A 20268-nucleotide genomic window follows, 5' to 3' on the forward strand; every position below is an offset into this window, starting at 1 on the left:
ATTTTATTCTTTAATGAAAGCTGTTTCAATTTATTTGGAATAGTACATGTACAATGAACTTCTGAACTTACTCTGACCAAAATATTGATGGTTTGTTTGTCTCAGAATTTATGAATTACAACAAGCATTAAGTGAAGCCAACAGGCGCAGGGATGAGGGAATGCACACGATGGACATCATACTGCGGGAGAAGGACCACGCCAATCAAGCGGACAAGCTCAATCTGACATCCAAAGTTGCTGACACTGTAGAGGATGTCAACAAAAGGCTCCTCTCTAAGGAAATCAAAATGAGGGAGGAGATGCAGGAACGATACCTGCAGCTGGAAAGGGTAAGTTTCAAAAGTAGGTTTTTTTTCCTTACAAATCCTTAAAATTAAATGGGCGTTTTTCTACTTTTCTGGTCATTCAGATTCGAACCAGCTCTGAATTTTTGTATGTTAGCCGGGGCATTGATGCCTGCAATCAAGCTTCATCTATATAGAAACTTTAAATTAGTATGAAATCAGTCGCACGGTTCTGACTTTTTTGCCATTACCATGACAAGAATAAAGATAAAGTTGAGACCTGAAACACTGAGGCCCTTTAATGCAGTATTAAATTAAAGAGTAAAAGATTGATCTCTTTTCAATGACAAAAAGTTTAGAGATAAAATTTGTTATAGAGATGCATGGATTAGAAAATGTGCATTTTTAGTGAGATAATTCATATAATTTTCTGAATTGCTTTCCTTGAACAGTTAATTCAGCAAGAGCAACAAAACCGCCGTGATGCAGAGAGGGCTATGCGAGAAGACATCGATAGGAAATTCCTCACCCTGAAACATGCCACAGAGGAACTTAACCTTGACATCAAAGAGCAACTCAAGGTAACACAAATTGCAGAAAAGAGATCATTAAGTTAAGATGTGGCTATATATTCTTTTATAGATTTTGCAAAGGAGATCAATTTGAATAAAAATTAGCTCCATCATAATGAAATAATTAATGTGTATTAAATGATATGTTTACAGAATGAAAAAGTCAAAACAAAGGAGACTGTAGCAAAATTAGACGAGTCCATTTCCATAGTGGAGAAACAATCGGCAGAGAATAAAAAGCAGTTTGAGAAAGTGATGGGAGCTGAAATTAGTCAACGGTATGAACTGACTTGTCATAACTTGCTCATAATGTGTTGGAAAATCGAGGGATAGACTGTACAAACATGATTTTGTGTGGTTTCTTAAAGTAAAAGCTTGAATTCACATATATAAACTGTATGAATTTTGTCATTGTAGGAAAATGCATGAAGCAAGCACAATTGAGAAATTGGCCAGTGTCAACGAGAAATTACAAATAGCCACCTCCTCCCTGCAGCAGTCAATAGGGGGGATAACTCAAGTCATGAACAGTCAAAACGAAAAGGTACATCATAATTCAAATGTTTGTGATGATTGAGTCTTTACAGACCGAGAATATTGACCTAAATAACACAGTAAAAAAAGCTCTGGACTAGAAATACATTGTTCAATAGTTGGACCTTGGTTTATACTCAATATGTATTTGTTTCCCCCTAACTTTCCTTAAGCAAAGGTGACTCTAGACTTCCTTGTAATGTAGCCAATTTATGGATATAAAAATAAGTCCATGGGAGCATTAAAGAATACTTAAGAATACCATTATAAGCTTGTTTTACTGTAACCTTCTGTAATTTCATTGTTTCATTGTTTCAGATGAAGAGAGAAATCCGTGGAATGATGAGTGAACAGAAGGAGGCCAGTACTCGAGCCATGACAGATCTTGATGCTAGAATGGGATACATGAAGACACGCATGAATGAATTCGAGGATAAACTGGAGGCCAGAGTAGCCACTGTATGTATTCAGTATGGTACATACACAGTACATATCAGATATGTGTAAATTAATTTGATGTTGATATTACATATATACTATTCATATTCATTTAATAAGGCTTTATATTCCATATGAATGTTTGGTCAATCTATTTTTGAGAAATTAAGATTGTAAGGTAATTGAATTTTTTTCAGAGAAAGTCTTTCCAACATTATTTTCTCTATTTTCTCTCTATTTTTCTAATTATTTTATGCATTTAATTACCATGCATTTCCATCCATCTTTGATTATCACATGACAGAAAAATAAAAATACTAACTCTACATACTTATCTCCTTTGTTTGGTTATGTGAACAGCAAAAAGATAATCCGGTAACTTTAATCTCTTGCCATTGTTGTTCAATGTGTCCTAACTCATCAAATTTACTAATATTCACCAAACGCTTTTTCCATTTTTAAGATAGAATTATCGTTATCACCAATCATATGTTGTATGTAGTTGAAACTTTTCAAATTTTTATCCAAATTTCGTAGAAAATTATATATAGTTTTGTAATTTTGAATCCTCCAGAAAAGGTTACCGTAGTTTCTTTTTTAAATCCTTATGGCGGGTTAGAATTTTCATAGAAACTTTTTGATGAATGTAAAGATTTTTTATATCTCGATTAAAGGTATATTTGTATCTTGGTCCATGCTTGATGCTTTTACTGTTGAAGATGGATGTTTGTATATTAGTTTAGGATTCAATTTAGATCTTGCAGTCATACATATACTTTATATGTTAATTTACTTCAAAAAATGTCATGTCTTCTATCAAATTTCAACAGATGGTTAAAAAATTCGAAAACAAAGAGGTAAAAAGGGGTGAAAAAATGTAGAAGGAGTTCAGTTGTGCTATTCTTATCCTTGAGAATCTGGCCTTCGGTTTTTTAACTCTAATTTTTGTTTCATATTGAATTTGAAAGGGTGAAAATATGATACATTCATTTAATTAATTTGTGCATTATTTGTTTTCATTACTCTTGAGATTATATCCCTTCTTCATGCTTTAATAGGAAAAAAATGCATTACTTTTAGAGGATAGAAATGAAAAAATATATAAAGACTGAGTTTCTTGATTGCAGTTTTCTCTATTACTGGTAGTGTATATCAAATTAAGAAAGTTCTCTTCTTTTTGACTTGAACTCTATATATATACATGTAGAACTGTAGTATTAAATTTTATAGATTGGTTTTGAAATGTACACATTGAAAAGGTATTTAATATTAATATTTAAGTTCCAACTGTGTCTTTTTTCAGCAGTGTGCAATGTTAGAGTTATATTTTTTAGCAAAGAAGGTTACAACAAATATATATATTTAAGTTGTAATGTTGAAGAAATGCTTCATTGCAGCAAAAATTATGAATATATTTTTAATTATATGTATAAGACTAGTGTTCGTAGCAGCAAAGAGCACCAGTCATATAAAAAATATATTATTTGAAAAGTTTAGTGTATGTTATGTACACCTGCAAACCTTTATTTTGTGAACAGAGTAGGACGGGCTCTCCAGAGGTATCAAAATGCAATATAGACTTTAAATACATGTATAGTTTTATAGATGTTACAGTCAGTCACCAGTATATGCCTCATACTAACATTTTATATATTACCATTTTTTACGCTGCAAGGAAAAGGAACAAGCCGAGGTATGCTGGGATATGATAGCATCGTTGTTTGAGATAGCAATTTTGCAACAACATTAGACTAAGTGTTGTATTTGTTTTGATGTCCCAACAAAAACGATTCCAAAATAACTATTTTTTGACATTAACACTTTAGATAGGTTCAGCATATGTTAGAAGTAAGAATTTTGAATGATGACATTTGCACACACAAAATCAAATGTACAAAATGCTTTTTGCACCTCATGGTGAAAAGAAACATGTAAATTGCTGCATTAGATTAACTTTAGAATTACACGCATATGTGCATTAAGCAAGATTTTTTTTAGTTTCCACACAGCTGGTAAAGAAATATTGCACTTTATGAAAAAATAATTTTTACTGGTAATTATTTTTTTTTTCCAATGTGAAATTAAAATTGGACGTTGACCATCACTGAATCTGATACAAAATTAAGTGTATAAGAAATAAAGATTAAAAACTAAGGTTTGTGTTGACATAGTAAGCTAATTTTGAATTATTATGTTAGATATTTGGTTATATTTCTCTTATTGTATGCTTACAACTAATTGAAACTTGTAGATATGTAATAAACGTTTGGTCTTAGTGACTTGTACTTTCAAATTTGGTTTCTGTTTTGCAGGCAACTGCTGTTTTGTCACAGAACCTCCGAGAGAAAGTGGATGCCATTTCTATCTGGCAGGACACCACTCAGCAAACGATTAAAGAACTGTCCACTAACCTCACCAAGCTACCAGAGGAGGTCAGTATGTTACTTTCTGGTACCATTACTGCTATTGCATTGTTGAGTTATAGTAAGGTACATGCATACGGTAAGAATAAAGGTACATGCATGAGAATATATGTTGAAAGACCTTCAGAAAGGTTTCTTTAAATTGCAAATTGTTGAACAACATATATGACATATTATGTGTATAAAGATTTATTATCTGGCCGTACATGTACCGTATATTTTAAGTGATTATATTTTTTTTTATTGCTATAAAAAATGAAGAAATACATGTAAAGCAATTGTTAAATGGCATTGACATTCCTTGAAATAATTGTTTCTGATTGGTTTGTTCTTTGATACAGCTGTATGCCTTACAAGAGAAGCAGACTCTGATGAAAACAGACATGGACAGCAGATTCACCTCCGAGTCCGAGGCTAGGTATATACATTCATAGTATCGAGTCCGAGGCTAGGTATATACATTCATAGTATCGAGTCCGAGGCTAGGTATATACATTCATAGTATGGAGTCCGAGGCTAGGTATATACATTCATAGTATCGAGTCTGAGGCTAGGTATATACATTCATAGTATCCAGTCTGAGGCTAGGTATAATCATTCATAGAATCGAGTCCGAGGCTAGGTATATACATTCATAGTATCAAGTCTGAGGCTAGGTATAATCATTCATAGAATCGAGTCCGAGGCTAGGTATATACATTCATAGAATCGAGTCCGAGGCTAGGTATATACATTCTTAGTATCGAGTCCGAGGCTAGGTATATATATTTATAGTATCGAGTCCGAGGCTAGGTATATACATTCATAGTATCGAGTCCGAGGCTAGGTATAAACATTCATAGAATCGAGTCCGAGGCTAGGTATATACATTCATAGTATCAATACATGGAAAGACACAACATGTACAGACCACTGTGCTCCTGAATTGGTAAAATGTTGTCATGTCCACTTGTTTTCCAAGGAAGTGGATTTTTTCAAACAGAATAAGAAAAGATTCGAAGTGTAGAACAATTTTTCTTATCAAGATGAAACAATAATTAAGCTTAGGATTCCAAAACACTGGCTATTGCAAGATTCTATAGAATTTATTTAGCTTCTATGAGCCCTTTAATGGTGTAAATAAAGATGTCAAATACAGATCTACTAGGATAAACATTAATTTTTCTCTGATATTTGATTTCTTTACTTTTAATTGACAGGTCTAGGGAGATTGAGCTTTTGAAGGCGGAGCTAGAGACGATGAAGGAGCGGCACTCTCCTCTCCCCGCCACCAAGTCCGACCTAGATAATGTGAGTACAATAAACATGGCTGTAGATTTAACAATCAGAATGTTGCCTGCCAAAATCTTTGTTGTGAGACAACATGGAATTGTGAAATGTTGTTGATAACCTAAGTTAATGTTGTACTTTACTTTTTGATGTTATATGATAAGGAAATAATGTTGTTCATGTTATTGTGGTGTTCATTTGTCTAGTGTTTAGTTTAATTCTGATTTTAATTTAAGTGAAATTGAATATTTCCCTCTTTTTTTTCTTTGACAAAACATAATGCCTTTCTTATTAAGGAGTATGGAAGGCTTTGATATGTCAATGTTGTTACATCAAATCAAAAATCATCCTTGTTTTGCATTTTAAAAATACTTTAAAGAAAGGTAAAATATGTTGAGGCCCTTGCAGATTAATAAGTTGAGTAGCTGATGCTATAACATACTTCGCTATGCTGTAAGACTTCAAAATGGTGCCCCAAAAAAATGATTATTTAATTCTAATGCATATTTTTAAAAAAATTCATCTCATTATGGAGGTGTCCCATCCTCCTTAAATCAAAACTTGGTCATTAATACATTGATACGATTTTTATATTAGCAAATAAAATTTAAAATAAAACTATTTGATATTGCTTGAAAAAATAGCTTGCAGCAGAAGTCTCCAGTGATCCACAGGTTTGACTTACATTGTGAAATTAAGTAGAACAAAAAAAAAAAATTGATTTTCATTAAGCACCAATTTACTTTGGTTGTCTATTGACGTTTTTATCATGGAAGTGAGAAACATTTCATTTTTGATGTAGATATAATTTGTTGTTTGGTATATATTCTGTATAGATATTAAGTTAATATCTTTATATGTTAATACATATGTTGTATTTTTCTCATAAAGTTAAAATTTAATTTGTCATTTGTTTAATTTCCTCTTATTTTTAAAGTAATTTTAGAGTACAATTAATGCATTTAGACTATGTGTTCATTTGTTAGGGGTTGAGTATGTATTAGTGAAGTGTGCATTCTATGATTTTGTGATTGTTAAAGTGAAGAAATTTATTTTAAAATCCCAAATAACAAAGTCATTTTTAAATGATAAGTATAATTCTTAACTTCAAAAGATTATGCATTCCTTTAGTTATTATATATAAATAGATAAATTATTTACACGTATGTGTAAAGTTAAGATATCATATCTTTTCTAATAATTCTAGTAACAACTAAAATCTATTTGCTTACAAAGAGATTTAACAAAGCTTGGCATATGGGGAGCTAATGAATTTACATTTTATCTGACCCAGGTACAAGGAAGCGTCCGTAAGCTGGCCGACTCCATACAGACCGTGAAGACGGTGCTGGGCATGAAGATTCAGTCCGAACAGAAACTGGTAGGGTCTTCATTATGTCATGTTATCACAGTGACTATAATCAAACATTTACAATTTACATTTACAATCAAACATCATCTATTTGAAGATAATATTAAGAGGATTCACTAAAATGAAATCTATGATTTTAAAGTTGAAGACTTAATACATGTAATGGCGTAGCTTATATTGTCCTCTGTATCATTTCAAAGTATCTATGATACATTAAACAGTAGATTTGTTATTATTAATGACTAAAATTAACTATGATTTTAAAATCTTGAATATTCTGTGGTTCGAAATTTAAAGAAATTTTTAAAACTACAAAATAAATTTAAATCATATACACCAAATGGTATGATCAGAAAAAAGATTTATTAAATTTATTTTTATGACCATTCTACTGAAACTGGCAGATGTTTTTCTTGCTAATTCTAAAAGATATCACAATACTATAACAGTTATAATTGATCACATTGTTATAATTGTAATACAATTTTAGATTATTTTCTGAAGAGAAAGTGGTTAATATTGGGGTGTTTTTTTAAGTTAATTGTTGTTGATTTGTTGTCTTTCCACCATTGTATTTCAATTTATTCAGGCATATTTATTTGACAAGCTTATTTTTCGATATATTTGCACACAATGATGCACTTTATACATATTGATAAGTACGTGTACCAAGCAACACATTGATAGAGCAAACTAAAAGAATTATTATTATTATTCTGCTTATAGTGCATAGTCTGTGTTTTGCACAAAACCTGGTTGCTTAAAATCAAAATCAAATTTGATTTCAACACCAGAACTTTTAGTTAATTTAGTAAGAATCCAGGTTAATGAAGATTAGGTAATAATGACAGTTTGATTGGAGACACGATGACTATACTATTACTACTATAGCAATCTGATAGAATATAAATGTACATGTTAAACTTTACCTATTTAAATGAGAATCAACCACCATGTAAGTCGATATTAACGTCAGTAGTACTCAGTGATAAATGAATTATGAAAGATAGCGAAACTTATTTTATTGTTGAGCACTTTAGATAGAAACGATGTCACAGCTTTTGTATGTTGTGCTTTACAGAGAGTTTCCGGATTAGAGAACCTTCAGGTTCAAGTGAACCAAATTAAAGCTAATGTTGGCGTGGGCAACATCTATAGTGGTCAGCCAGATTATCGTAATGACAACGGCCTTGACACAGGCTTGGGGTCATGGGATGACCCTACACCCCACACTAGTTCTAGCAAAAACCCTAACTCAAGTGCAGACCAATATCCATCTACATCTAGAAACGATGGGAAAGACACCAACACTCAAATGGGAACTATTCCCGAGAGTGGAGACACAAGTAGAAAGACCCCTGTCTCTCCTAGCAAAGGGGGTAAGACAAAATCCCCGGCCAATAGCCGGACAGTAACACCTTCTAAGAGTAGAAATGTCACTCCTTCTCAGTCACGCAATAACACACCCACACAACCTTCTAGAAATGTAACACCTAACACGGGCCGTAATAAAAAGAGCCCAACTCCATCTACCGGCAAAACCGGTAACAATACTGCAAGGGATGGGGACCAGACAAATCGCCAAGATGGAAACAAAACCCCAAAAGGTGGAAACGACACCGCCCGAGATGGAAACCAAACAGATCGAGATGGAAACCAAACAATCAGTAGTTTGGCCGATGTGTAGATATTCGTATTGGTATGTTTACAGCATGTAGTGATGGGTTAATCCGGAGAAGGCTTCCCAAATACGCTCGCTAACCTTTTTTTCTAGCCTTTGAATCCTCACCACATATAACCTAAATAGTGCTAGATCCTACTAAACTGGTGCTGCACATGCTAACTGCTTTATATAAGAAGTAATATTCTTCCTAAGAAATTTACTTCTACATCTAATGAATGACTTGTAAATATTTATTTTAAAAACAATAAAACTGATAATAAATGTAAATATTTAAGAGTTTTAAATGTATTTAAAAATATATGCCCCACAAAACAGAGTCATTCATTGGATAATGCCTCTCTAATAACTAACAACGAATTTTCACTTGCAGAATCTAACACTGGGGAGCTGTGTCATCATCAAGATTTCTAACGATTCTCCCTTTCTTTTACATTTTAATTTGGTGGTGTTTTCTAATCTTGTCTTAACTTGTTTCCCAATGTTTAGCGCCAGGAGGAAATTCAAAAATTACAAGATGAAATTGCAATATTAAGAACCGCACTTGAACCTTTAGTGAAAAAACCAATTGGGAAAAATTTCGTGAAAGGTCGAGGAAATGCGGAAGATGTTAATAAGTGGAACGTAGCAAATGCCTACAGGTAGGTCTGTCCACCATGATATAAGACCCAGTAAGCTCTGTTTTCAAACAATGAACACCTGATGAATCTGAATTATCAATTTTCTGTTTAGACTTACAGAATTTATTCATTAATTTCAAAATTAATGAATGAACATTAGACGAGGAAGTAATTTAAAACTCACGAAAAAAAGTGTAAACATTTATTAATTATACTTCCAAACTAAAGTGATTATATGTATATGTTTGATTTTAACTGTTACAAGCAAATCAAATTCTAAAAGGAGCAACACGATGAATAGTTAAACGGGTAGATTGTATACGTATAACTTCTTCACTATAGATGTTTGAAATTGGTTCACGTCATTCAAACCTTGGTTTCTTTCAAAAGTGGATAAAATATTAATATAAAGAATAAACCTGCGTTCAAAATACAACAAGGGGCTCGTATCATAAACAATAATGTTTCTTTTTCTTTATTTGTCACAGCGAGGGTATACGAATTGCATGTTTATCAAACTATTTGCTGTTGTATTGTAAACGTATTGTAAATTTAATAATTAATGTTTAATTAAATTCGACATTGAAATGTTGGTATGACGTATGTTTAAATGTAGATACACATTGACTTATCCATGTCCCCGGCTGTTGTCTTGTCGTCATAACCAGTAGCTAACCCCAACACCGTTCACTTTCCCCTCACATCTACCCAGCATGGCTGTTGTGATCACCTTACATGTATTTGTATCCTCACATAAAGAACAAACATATTTTTTAAAAATACCAGTTCTCGTTTAAGGTTGAATGTTGCATGAATCCACTTTTGACCATACTCTTTCCGTTTAGATTTTTCGTTGTAGTAATGCTCTAATTCTTCTTTAAGAAGTGCTCTCTTGACAAGTAGATTGTTTATTTTCATGTATTGTATTTGAATATCGACATTTAATATTATTCTTTTCTCGGTACTTTTTGCATGAAAATCTTTGTTTTAATACTACATTTCCCCCTTGCTCTGATTCTTATTCTTAAATGTTTCTCTTCTTTTTTATTGTAAATTTGAAATGATTTATCGGAATATTGAAGAGATCCATTGAAAATTAAGAAATAATAATTATATAATTTTTTATTATTCATATCGGTTCTATATATTGATATCTTCTATGATAAAGTAGTCTGTGTGCTACGTTTGCTGTAGATGCTTTTTTGGTGTTGCTGTTCTTGTTATGTTAACATTACTGTAGCCACTTCATTTTGTTGTCACAAATGGATGAATGGTTATAGTAAATGTGTCTCTAGTTTTGATATTTTGTTTGGTATTTTAATGTATGATAATGTAGAAATATTTATTACATATCAAGTCAAAATTTGAAAAGATTAAATAATATAACAGTATGCATAAAGTATGTATCTATTGGAATGAATCTATGGTATTGATATTCTTATCATGCTTAAATATATTGTGAAGTATATTAATTTTTTATGTGCATTATTGAATTGATTTTTCTAATACGTTCTCTGCTTCATGTAAATGATATTCAAACCTGACATTTAAGCCTCTCAGTTCTGAAACATTACATTGGCGCATGCGTGTATCTTGTTTCAAGGGCTGTACTGGCTCAGGATTTGATACCTATTGCCCTGTCGTTTGGTTGACGCAGAGAAAATGTTTTATTTCAAAGTGTGCATTCTTCCTTTCCTTTGTCTTATAGATGGTCAAAGTGGAAATCCAGATTAACATATATTCTTTGGAAAGTCAGACAGCAAAAGGAAAATTCAAACACACATGGACAAACTTCATCCTCTGTGAATCCGTCGGAAAGTGATCAGTTTAGAACTACGTGGTAGAAAAAAATATGATCAATTTCTGGTGCAAACATTTCATGAGCAGATTAATTCTTTTACAAATGATGATTTTGTAAATCCCCGCTCTCTCATTGACATGTTTATCTTGGCTGCCCTCATTCTTTGACCGACGTTCTTGCAATTATTCACTTACTGAGGCTCATGTATCAAAAAAGAAATGGATGCAACGAATTTTTTTCTGTTCTTCCATCTGAGGACAAAAAAGAAAAATAACATTTAATACACCTATGTTTTGTTTTTAATTGTTTTCTCATTGTATTCAAAGATTGCATTTTTTGAATATGATTGAATGATCATGGCATATTTTTTATTCTAATGATAGAAACTACATTTATGCGTTAATTTCATCTTGATTCTCAAATTTATTTAAATTTATATTCCAATGAGGCATTGATATAACTTTAAAACAGGCCGTACTATCTTCAAAATTGTTTTACAAGAATAATGATTCTTGTGTATTCTATTTAAACTTTCTATAGCCATGACTATTTCACTTATAGCTATCACTTTATAGAGCTTGAATAAGGCAGTTTTCTGTTTAAAATGAAATAGACATCGTAGTTTCATATTTTCATTCATTGGACTAATATACATGTATGTAGGTAATTCAAAGGAACTTTTTAAAACATTGTTGAAAATGGCTTGATTACAATTTCAACACACTACGTGTAATGTTAGCTGCGCTGTGATATTATTACCATAGAATTGTTATACTTTATTAACGATCATTTCGGAAATAAATATATTTATATTGAATATATTTTGTATTTCCTTCACTTAAAAGTTTCTTCTTAAATTGCAAAATTGTAGAGAATGATTGGTTATAAACTTCTGTAAGTATTTATTTGGTTGGGAAAAAGATTTTAGAGGCCCTTATTAAAGCAAAATTACATTATTGTCGTCCTTTTTTTTTAAAGATTGAGTGATATGTTAAAAAGAGCAATGATACATTTAAAAAGTTAATTACCTAAATATTACGTTATTTTCTGAGAATGATTGAGTTATATGCTAGAAAGAGCAATGATACATTTTTTTTAAAAGTTAATTACCTAAATTATTTCCTGAGTATGACATCATTTGATTATGCTGTACTGGCCCAAGTCAGTCAAAATTCGTTGTATATTTCCACTTCTGTTTGTATTGGAAATCTGAGACGTCCACTGTTTGATAACACACATCAAAACTGATTACGGCGTATGAGCATAAGTAAACGTCATCATGCGTTTTGATATTTTATTATTATTGTAAGGTAAAAAAAAATGTACAAAACCAATTTTACTTAAAAATAATAATGGTTAAATCATATATATTCAATCTAATATAAAAAAGAGTTTACCGGCAAAGTTTTTGGCACTATATATTTATCCGCGGAAGCGCACTAAATACACTTTTTAACGCTGTTCCATACATGATTCATAGCCCTGACAAAGCGCGTATGTGGTAGCTTTAAGGATTATGTTTACTCAGAATGAAAAAAAAAATGATGATAATGAAAAACCATCTGTTGTGTGTTATAGACCTATCATGGTTGTGTTAATTTTCACTTTTAAAAAGTAGCTCAATGACCTACTTTTTTATTTATTGGCCATTGAATATTTTTTTAAATTGAAGAAAAATCCCTAAAAAATTTACACTTTGATTGAGATTTTCTTAATTGTGAAAATAATACAAATTGCTAAACTCTTTATAAAATGAAATACATTTTATGAATGGCAGTGACACAATATAGATAAAAAGCATTAAATTTACATTCACAAAACTGAAAGATGATAATGTTTAAACTAATATTGTATTGAACTAAGTATTTTGAACTTACCCTGCTGGCATAAAATTTATATAAGGTCAATTATCAAAATGTTGAGATATGGTGTCTTTTATCGTTTTAAGCTTTTTCCAATATTTGTTGTGTGTGTCATACGATTATTTATGTGAAAAAGTGAAATTAAACAAACAGAAAATATGCAAAATTATTTTGACTGACAAATAAAATCTTAACTTCAAATTTTGTGGTACATGGTATGTACATAGTTCGATTTTCCTCTGTTTTGCTAGAAGTCCAACTTTGTTTGAACCTAATTCAATAGTATAGTAAAATATATAATGTTATGTCAACAAGTTGCTGTCCTTTAAAAAAGGACTACAATACGTGGACCATTTGTATGTGTTTCCAACGAAAAAGTGAAAGTCTTAAGATTATCAGAGATTCCACCGACTTTAGCCCTCTGCTTTTAACCACTAAATTTGTACGTTGTATTACGTATACATGTATGTATAGCCCTGACTTTTTATCTCAGAATTTAAAAGATTCATACTTCTAAAATAATTATGATCTATCTATGAATGAAGTTTGCATGTACAGTATCAGGCATTCGGTGAACTCTACTATTTGCTCACACATTACGATTCGCACTACTTTGTTAATTATGCAGTGACAGCTTTGTGTAAATTAAAAATTTCATATGATGCATTTTTCTTGAGATTTAAACTTTTATACAGTGACATAATTATTCAATCATACTTAAATGCTTAAAAGATGTAATTGGGAAGTTCTCTAGCCTCGCCTACTATAAAAGTAAAGTTAAGTTACTTGTGTATTCGGAAAACAACAAAACATTGCCAATTATGCTATTTGATGCATGTTGTAGTTTCGGCATAACATTAACTTATTTCATAATACTGATAGTTCATATCACATGCCAATCATTTTTTGAAAGGAAAACTTTGTTTCTGTACTGTTTACCGACAACTTTACAATTACAGCGCCTTTGAACTTATGTGTGCATATGGCACGGAATCCCGATCCCGATTCAGATAAACGTGTGCTAGCCTGGTTCCCTGAGCTACCCATTACGCACAGGAACCAGGCTAGCTCATGCGCAGGCTGAATTTTCCCCATAGCATCCGGTTTAACCTCGCTTATATATTTTCTGCGTGGACCTCAGGGTCCACGCAATAATACTGTGGTTTCTTCAATAATCTTTGAATACCAATTTTCGTGGATTTCGTCGTTTTGTTCACGAAATTAAATGTTCATTAAAGTGCGACTTCTACCATTATTTTGCATTGATATAATCAATGGCCAAGAATTTACGTATCTTTGAAACTGATTTTCACTTTTTCCATGAAAACTGATGCCCACGAATATTGATACAACCACAGTAATTCATTTCATGAATACTTTTTGTGTTTAGGACAAGTTTCACTTGTCCTAAAATGAACTTCATAACAATCCGAATTTGAGAACTCAAACCCTGAGTAAACAACATATCGATTCAATAGAAATTCATACAAATAAACACCAAAATAAATGTAAGCATCGAATGCTTAATTTTGGATGTTGTAGGTCCTATAACACAGGGCAGCTCAGACAAATAATGTTACCGCGCTAAAGCGTAGTATTTAATTTGCACGGCCTTGTGTGTTACAAGACCGAAGATAACCGAAAATAGGCATTCAATGCTTAGATATAAACAAAAGAGAGCGATTAATCTATTTTGAAATTCATGCCCAAAGTAACTATTTACTAGTATTCGAATGGGAAAAACCAGAATATATTACATATCAACTAAAATATGTTTCCACATGCAATATGTTAACAATTATGATATTTAAAGTTCAGATTTTCATTACAATGAAATAGACTGACCGGAAAATAAGAAAACAGATATTTTTGCCAATTCTTTTTGCCCCCTTGCTCTCAACAATATGAAACTTGATGACCGGTTACATCAATCGGTAAGTTATCAATTTTTTGTCTGGACACCTTTAAGACGACAAAACTGTTATATTAGATTGGGCCAAATTAACACTGAATGGAAATAACTTGCATGTACGGTACGCAGTTAATCTGTTAATAGTTTTATTTATTCGGGGAGGTGGTGACGGTGGGGATGGGGATTTGGCATCTTCTTTACCTTTCAAAACAACTGAATATATCCAAATATTTTTAATATGTAGACTTCATGATTATCGTATAGAATCTTAACTAGTATATCAAGCACTGGTGAACAAAAAGAATATATTGTCAATATTAGTCTAGAGCCAGGCCACAAACTCGATTTAAAAGATATGATAAGTAATAGACGCCCGTCGAAAATATTTATGTCCAACAAACAAAAAATAACATTAACTGCGTTGCTAAATCAACAACAGTATTATTCCAGTTATAATGCACCAAAACAATGTAACAATTTCCTGAAATGAAGCTAACTTCGTTTTTTTATCACACAAATGTACAAGGACCCTATTCTATTAAAGTCCTTTAATAAATTTAAATGTTTCACACCATAATTTTTTTTTTAAATGAAGACACTATTATCATATTTGCAGTAAACCGGGACCAGGATTAAACCGAAATAAAACCAGAGATAGTGGTTTGGAAGAGGATATCCAAGACAGTTCTGACGACTCCGGTGGAGGGCTCCTGGGAAAGTTTAAACCTAAGGCACCAAAAACGTACGAATCAACAGATTCTGATGCCCCACCTGCAAAACCAGCAGCAAAACAAAATTACAGTGACTCGGATGATGATTCCGACAAACCAGCTGCCAAAAAGGCGCAAAAGAAGGTAACCGAAGAGTCCGACTCTGATTCTGAAGCCCCAGCAAAGAAAAAAGCACCATCTGCAAAAAAGAAGAAGAGACAGAAAAAGAAACCTGTGAGTGAAGACAGTGACGATGAATCTGAAGATGAAAGTTCCTCAACACCACCACCGAAGAAAAACAAAAAGAAACCTAGGGATAAAAAGCGTTCAAATAAGAAAAGAGATTCAAGCAGAAGTAAGTCAAGTGGACGTTCACGAAGCAGAGGAAGGTCCCGGACAAGGTCTAGAAGTAGATCAAGAAGTCCTAGGAGATCCTCAAGAAGACGGAGTAGAACGCCAAGCCGATCTCGGGATAGGAGCAGATCAAAGCGATCGCCTTCGCGGAGAAGAAGTAGATCACGTGATAGATCTAGAAGGCGCAGTAGAACGCCCAGCAGATCACGTGGTAGATCGCCAAGTCGTCGTAGAGACAAAACGCCTGATCGATCACGCGGCAGGTCTCGAGGAAGAAGCAGAACTCCTAGGCGGTCTCGGTCACGTGGAAGAAGCAGAACTCCCAAACGGTCTAGATCACGAGGGAGGTCTCGTGGAAGAAGCAGGACACCTAAACGGTCTCGTGAAAGAAGCAGGTCACCAAGTCGACAAAGGAGTAAATCAAAAAAAAGAAGCAAGTCACCAAAACGTTCTAAAAGCAAACGTAGATCTCCATCAGAATCGCCGAAGCGCAAGAAGACACCAAAAAAGAAAAAGAAAAAAGAAAAAGAACCTTCTACTGAGGAGGAGGAGGAGGAAGAAGAAGAAAAGCCAAAGAAAAAGAAGAAAAAAAAGAAGGAAACGCCTAAAAAGAAGAAGAAAAATGACAAAGAGGACCCCTGGAAGGCCAACGAATATGATGAAAAAGAAAAAGAAAAAAGGCAAAAGGAAAAAGAGCAAAGAATGCCGACTGAGTCAGAACCGGATTCAGAGGATAGTGTTGAGTTCCGGAAAAAGTCGAGAGCGGCTAGAAACAAGCCATACGATGAAGTCTAAAATATGCTTTAATCGTTCCGTAAACTTTTAAAACTTTTGCTGCTGTGATTATGAAACAATATTGACATTGTCGTTGTAAAATGTTTCCAATATTTCTCTCATGTATTTAAATATTCTTTAATATTTTTTGATATCCTAAAACAATACATAACCAGAGTGATCCTTCTTAATAGAGAGGTATTGTTTTTGTACCCCAGTTGTGTGTTTTGCATGGTAAACATTTTAACATATAGTGTTGATACATATCATATATTTTCTGATTCCAACCATATAATTTTTTGACGAATTAGATAGTATTTTGCAACGTGTATATAACAAATGATATTCTTCACTGTCTTCAAAGAAGTTAAATAAAAAAGATTGATTTTTATTTATGTTCGTCATTGTGTAATTTTATGGTGGACGATCTTGGGAAATGAACTCGGTTTTCGAAAGCATTCCAGAAAGAATTAAAAGATCGACAACTATGTATGGAAAGTACTAACAGCCTAAAATCGCCGAACACAAATTCGCAAAGGACCCATACTTAACCGCTTCCCCTTTTCTTACCCATTAACCGAGCACAAAAGCGTAAATTTGCATTAAGTAGATGAACGATAGGTTGAGTTTTCATTTCAAATATAACAAGCCATGCAATAATGGGTTGCTGTACTCATTAAGGGATGTGTTGGTAAAAGTTAACGATGACTAATACTAACCTAAAGAACTTAAAGCTTTTAATGTAGCAAATTTTCCAATTGCCCTGAAACATCCGTGTACTATTGATATGTATTGAATCGATAAGGTTCTTTATTCAATCATGCTACTAGGTAAGTTTGATGGCATACCTAAAATCAATTGACGTACGAATTAATTGAATTTCATTATAAACCAAAATTAAAATACTGTAAAACGAGAAAATATGGCGCACTACAAATGTTAGCGCCTTTGGCGCAACTGCCTCTGAGCGCTAAAATTAATAGTGCGCCAACGATTTTCCATAAGTATTAAATTTCTTCAAGTTGCAAAACAATAACAACCGCCTCAAGGTGAAAATGTGATTAAGCGTGGCGATCGTTAACGCTGACAATACATGATTGATCATAATTTCTTTGATCTTTGATTAGTGGATATAAAGATAACAAGACGATACCTATTTTTTTTAAATGGTGATCGAAACTCATGGTAAATGTAGCATTCGATTTCACTTTTAGTTTCGGGACTCTTCTAGTGTTATCCTAGTCGACACGTTAAATTCAAAGTCCGATAACTCAAATGTGTTTACCAACAAAAATTACACATCATCGCCAATAAATGAGGTTTTCATATCTATCTACTGACGATTTACACAAAAGTAAGTGTATTGTTCTCAACGACAGTTTACCGTGCATGCGAGATAGAAATCAAAGTCATTGTGTTCACGTGCTTGAGTGAACACATAACTAAATTTAGGGCGTGATCATTAATCAAACAACAATATTTTTTGTATTCTTTTTTAAAGAAAAGATGCATGCGCTAAAATATAATTGCGCTAATGTACTGGCACTTGCGTTTGCGCTAAAATACGTATGCGCCAAATTTTCTCGTTTTACAGTACCCCGCACAAAGGTTAATTTTAAAAACTGTAATACATGTTTTTGGCGACTTTAAGAGATAATGTTTATCTAGCAAAAACAATATTTTAATATTATTTAATATTATTAATATTATAAAATTTATATGTTATTATAAGAATTGACATCTCCATTTTATTCGGCTGCGTTGAAGGGCCACCATAATTTCATAACAGTCTCCAAAAATATGCATGTGTTTCATTCAGTCAAGAAAGAAAAAGTGGAAAGCTGTCAATGTGACAGCAAACCGGGTTTTCATTTATGTGAACTGTATCCATAATCCATGTCAACCCGTATCCAGTGAAATGGAGTACCCTATATGCAATATTTTGCAAAAAATGACTAAGTTCAAAAGCTGGGTTTTTTTTTAAATTATCGAAAATCAAAATCCTAGCAATATGCACACCTCTAATATAAGTACAATTGATTTGCAAAAGAACAACTTCTTATCTTGAAAACTGTAGGAGGAGTTATCCGTACAATGAGGGTACCCTATATGCAATATTTTGCCAAAAAATGACTAAGTTCAAAAGCTGGTATTTTTTTCATAAATTATCGGAAATCAAAATCCTAGCAATATGCACACCTCTTTTATATATATATATATATATATATATATATATATATATATATATATATATATATATATATATATACTATATATATATATACTTGATCTGCAAAAGAACAACTTCCTATCTTGAAAACTGTAGGAGGGGTTATCCGTACAATGAGGGTACACTTTTGGCAGCCCGTCCGCCATTTTCACCATTTTAATAACCGGATTTTTCCGTTGGAAAACCCGGTTAACAAAAAATGACGTTTCGAATATTATTTGCCATTACAAATAATTTAGAGGTCCTAAATCAAAAATTATGAAAATAGCGAGAAAACTGTATCACAAACGTCTGAAGTCTTTCATAAAAGGATCTGACCTAATCGATACAATGCCAATTTAGACTACAGTGTTGTTTCTGGGCGTCTGAAACAAACTCGAGTTCTCAATGTTTGTATTAATCACCGTTTCCTTAAACCAATACACCCTAATTTTAAAAAAACCGTAATCCACAGGTTATTAACCATTCATATTTAAATCAAGATGAACTACGACTTTCTCAAATAAATTACATGTATTTACCATCCATTGCAGAAGCTGTATGTTTTGACAGTTTGATTCCGGACAAGGGTCTTCGTTGGAGTAGTGGTCATTCAATAAGTTAGTGCTTTGTGAGAGGATGGGTCTAACTTACTTAGTTAAATGGATTTTTCTACTATATTGTGTAAAGGCTTTCAAAAGTTAACTTAACATTTCTGTACCCATATATCTTATAAAAAACATATTTTATTATTTTTTTCTGCAAACAAATATAATCGTTAGACTGTCAGCAAAAGTTGATATTGGCTTAAAATAAACGGTGGAATCTTACATCAACGTTTCATTTGTTAAAATAGTTGCGTGACAGGATGTGTAAGATGCAAATACAAACCATTCAAAAGCGTTTGTTGAACTCCATTAGTTTTATCAAAGGGCAAGAAGACACCAAAATAAGGAAAAGAGGGGTAGACAATAAAAAAATCAAAGAGGCATTTATGTAAATCTACGGCTTAGGGTAGTTTTGCAGATGCAGTTTGGGGATACAAAATGATATAAAACAGAAATGAAAATTTAATTTCAAATGGTTAGCAAGAACAGTAAAACTATATAAAATTGGCGTTTTGTTAGTCAAAGATCAAATTTTACAATTTTCTTTTCTGTTATTGTAAGCCCACAATCAAGATAGTAATAAAAAATTGTAACTATGACGCTCTACTTCAACTGAATCATTAAACCTTAAACATTGTTTAATGTTATTTTTAAAATCTAACATGAAGTATCAAACGAAAACATCACAAAAATGTGGTGGGGGTCGTTTCCAATCAGGATGTACAATGTGGCTTACCCATACACACCTTAAAAAAGGTTGATTTAGTACTGATCGACACTTCAATCACTTGAAAAAAAAAATCTGAATGAACGACAATTTAAAAGGAAAAAGTGCTCTTATAT

General features: G+C 32.5%; 1 protein-coding gene across 12 annotated transcripts in view; it reads left to right on the forward strand.

Moving 5' to 3' along the window:
* Window positions 1–16999, forward strand: part of LOC128164664 (serine/arginine repetitive matrix protein 2-like) — a 29944-nt gene extending 12945 nt beyond the window's left edge. For 6 of the 12 annotated variants that reach the window (XM_052828637.1, XM_052828634.1, XM_052828635.1 and 3 more), the window contains 14 exons: window positions 106–331; window positions 739–867; window positions 1012–1136; window positions 1276–1402; window positions 1711–1851; window positions 2661–2687; window positions 3506–3523; window positions 4143–4262; window positions 4595–4671; window positions 5453–5543; window positions 6167–6196; window positions 6817–6903; window positions 9065–9216; window positions 15387–16999. In XM_052828637.1, the coding sequence (XP_052684597.1) occupies window positions 106–331; window positions 739–867; window positions 1012–1136; window positions 1276–1402; window positions 1711–1851; window positions 2661–2687; window positions 3506–3523; window positions 4143–4262; window positions 4595–4671; window positions 5453–5543; window positions 6167–6196; window positions 6817–6903; window positions 9065–9216; window positions 15387–16629 (2593 nt within the window). In that variant the 3' untranslated portion in view covers window positions 16630–16999. Of the gene's footprint in view, window positions 1–105; window positions 332–738; window positions 868–1011; window positions 1137–1275; window positions 1403–1710; window positions 1852–2190; window positions 2206–2660; window positions 2688–3368; window positions 3390–3505; window positions 3524–4142; window positions 4263–4594; window positions 4672–5452; window positions 5544–6166; window positions 6197–6816; window positions 6904–9064; window positions 9217–15386 lie in introns of all 12 variants that reach the window. The other 6 variants (XM_052828631.1, XM_052828638.1, XM_052828627.1 and 3 more) reach the window with 5 other exon arrangements.
* Window positions 17000–20268: the final 3269 nt, after the last annotated feature.

Source organism: Crassostrea angulata, chromosome 10 (genome assembly GCF_025612915.1).
Source record: "Crassostrea angulata isolate pt1a10 chromosome 10, ASM2561291v2, whole genome shotgun sequence".
Taxonomy (NCBI): domain Eukaryota; kingdom Metazoa; phylum Mollusca; class Bivalvia; order Ostreida; family Ostreidae; genus Magallana; species Magallana angulata.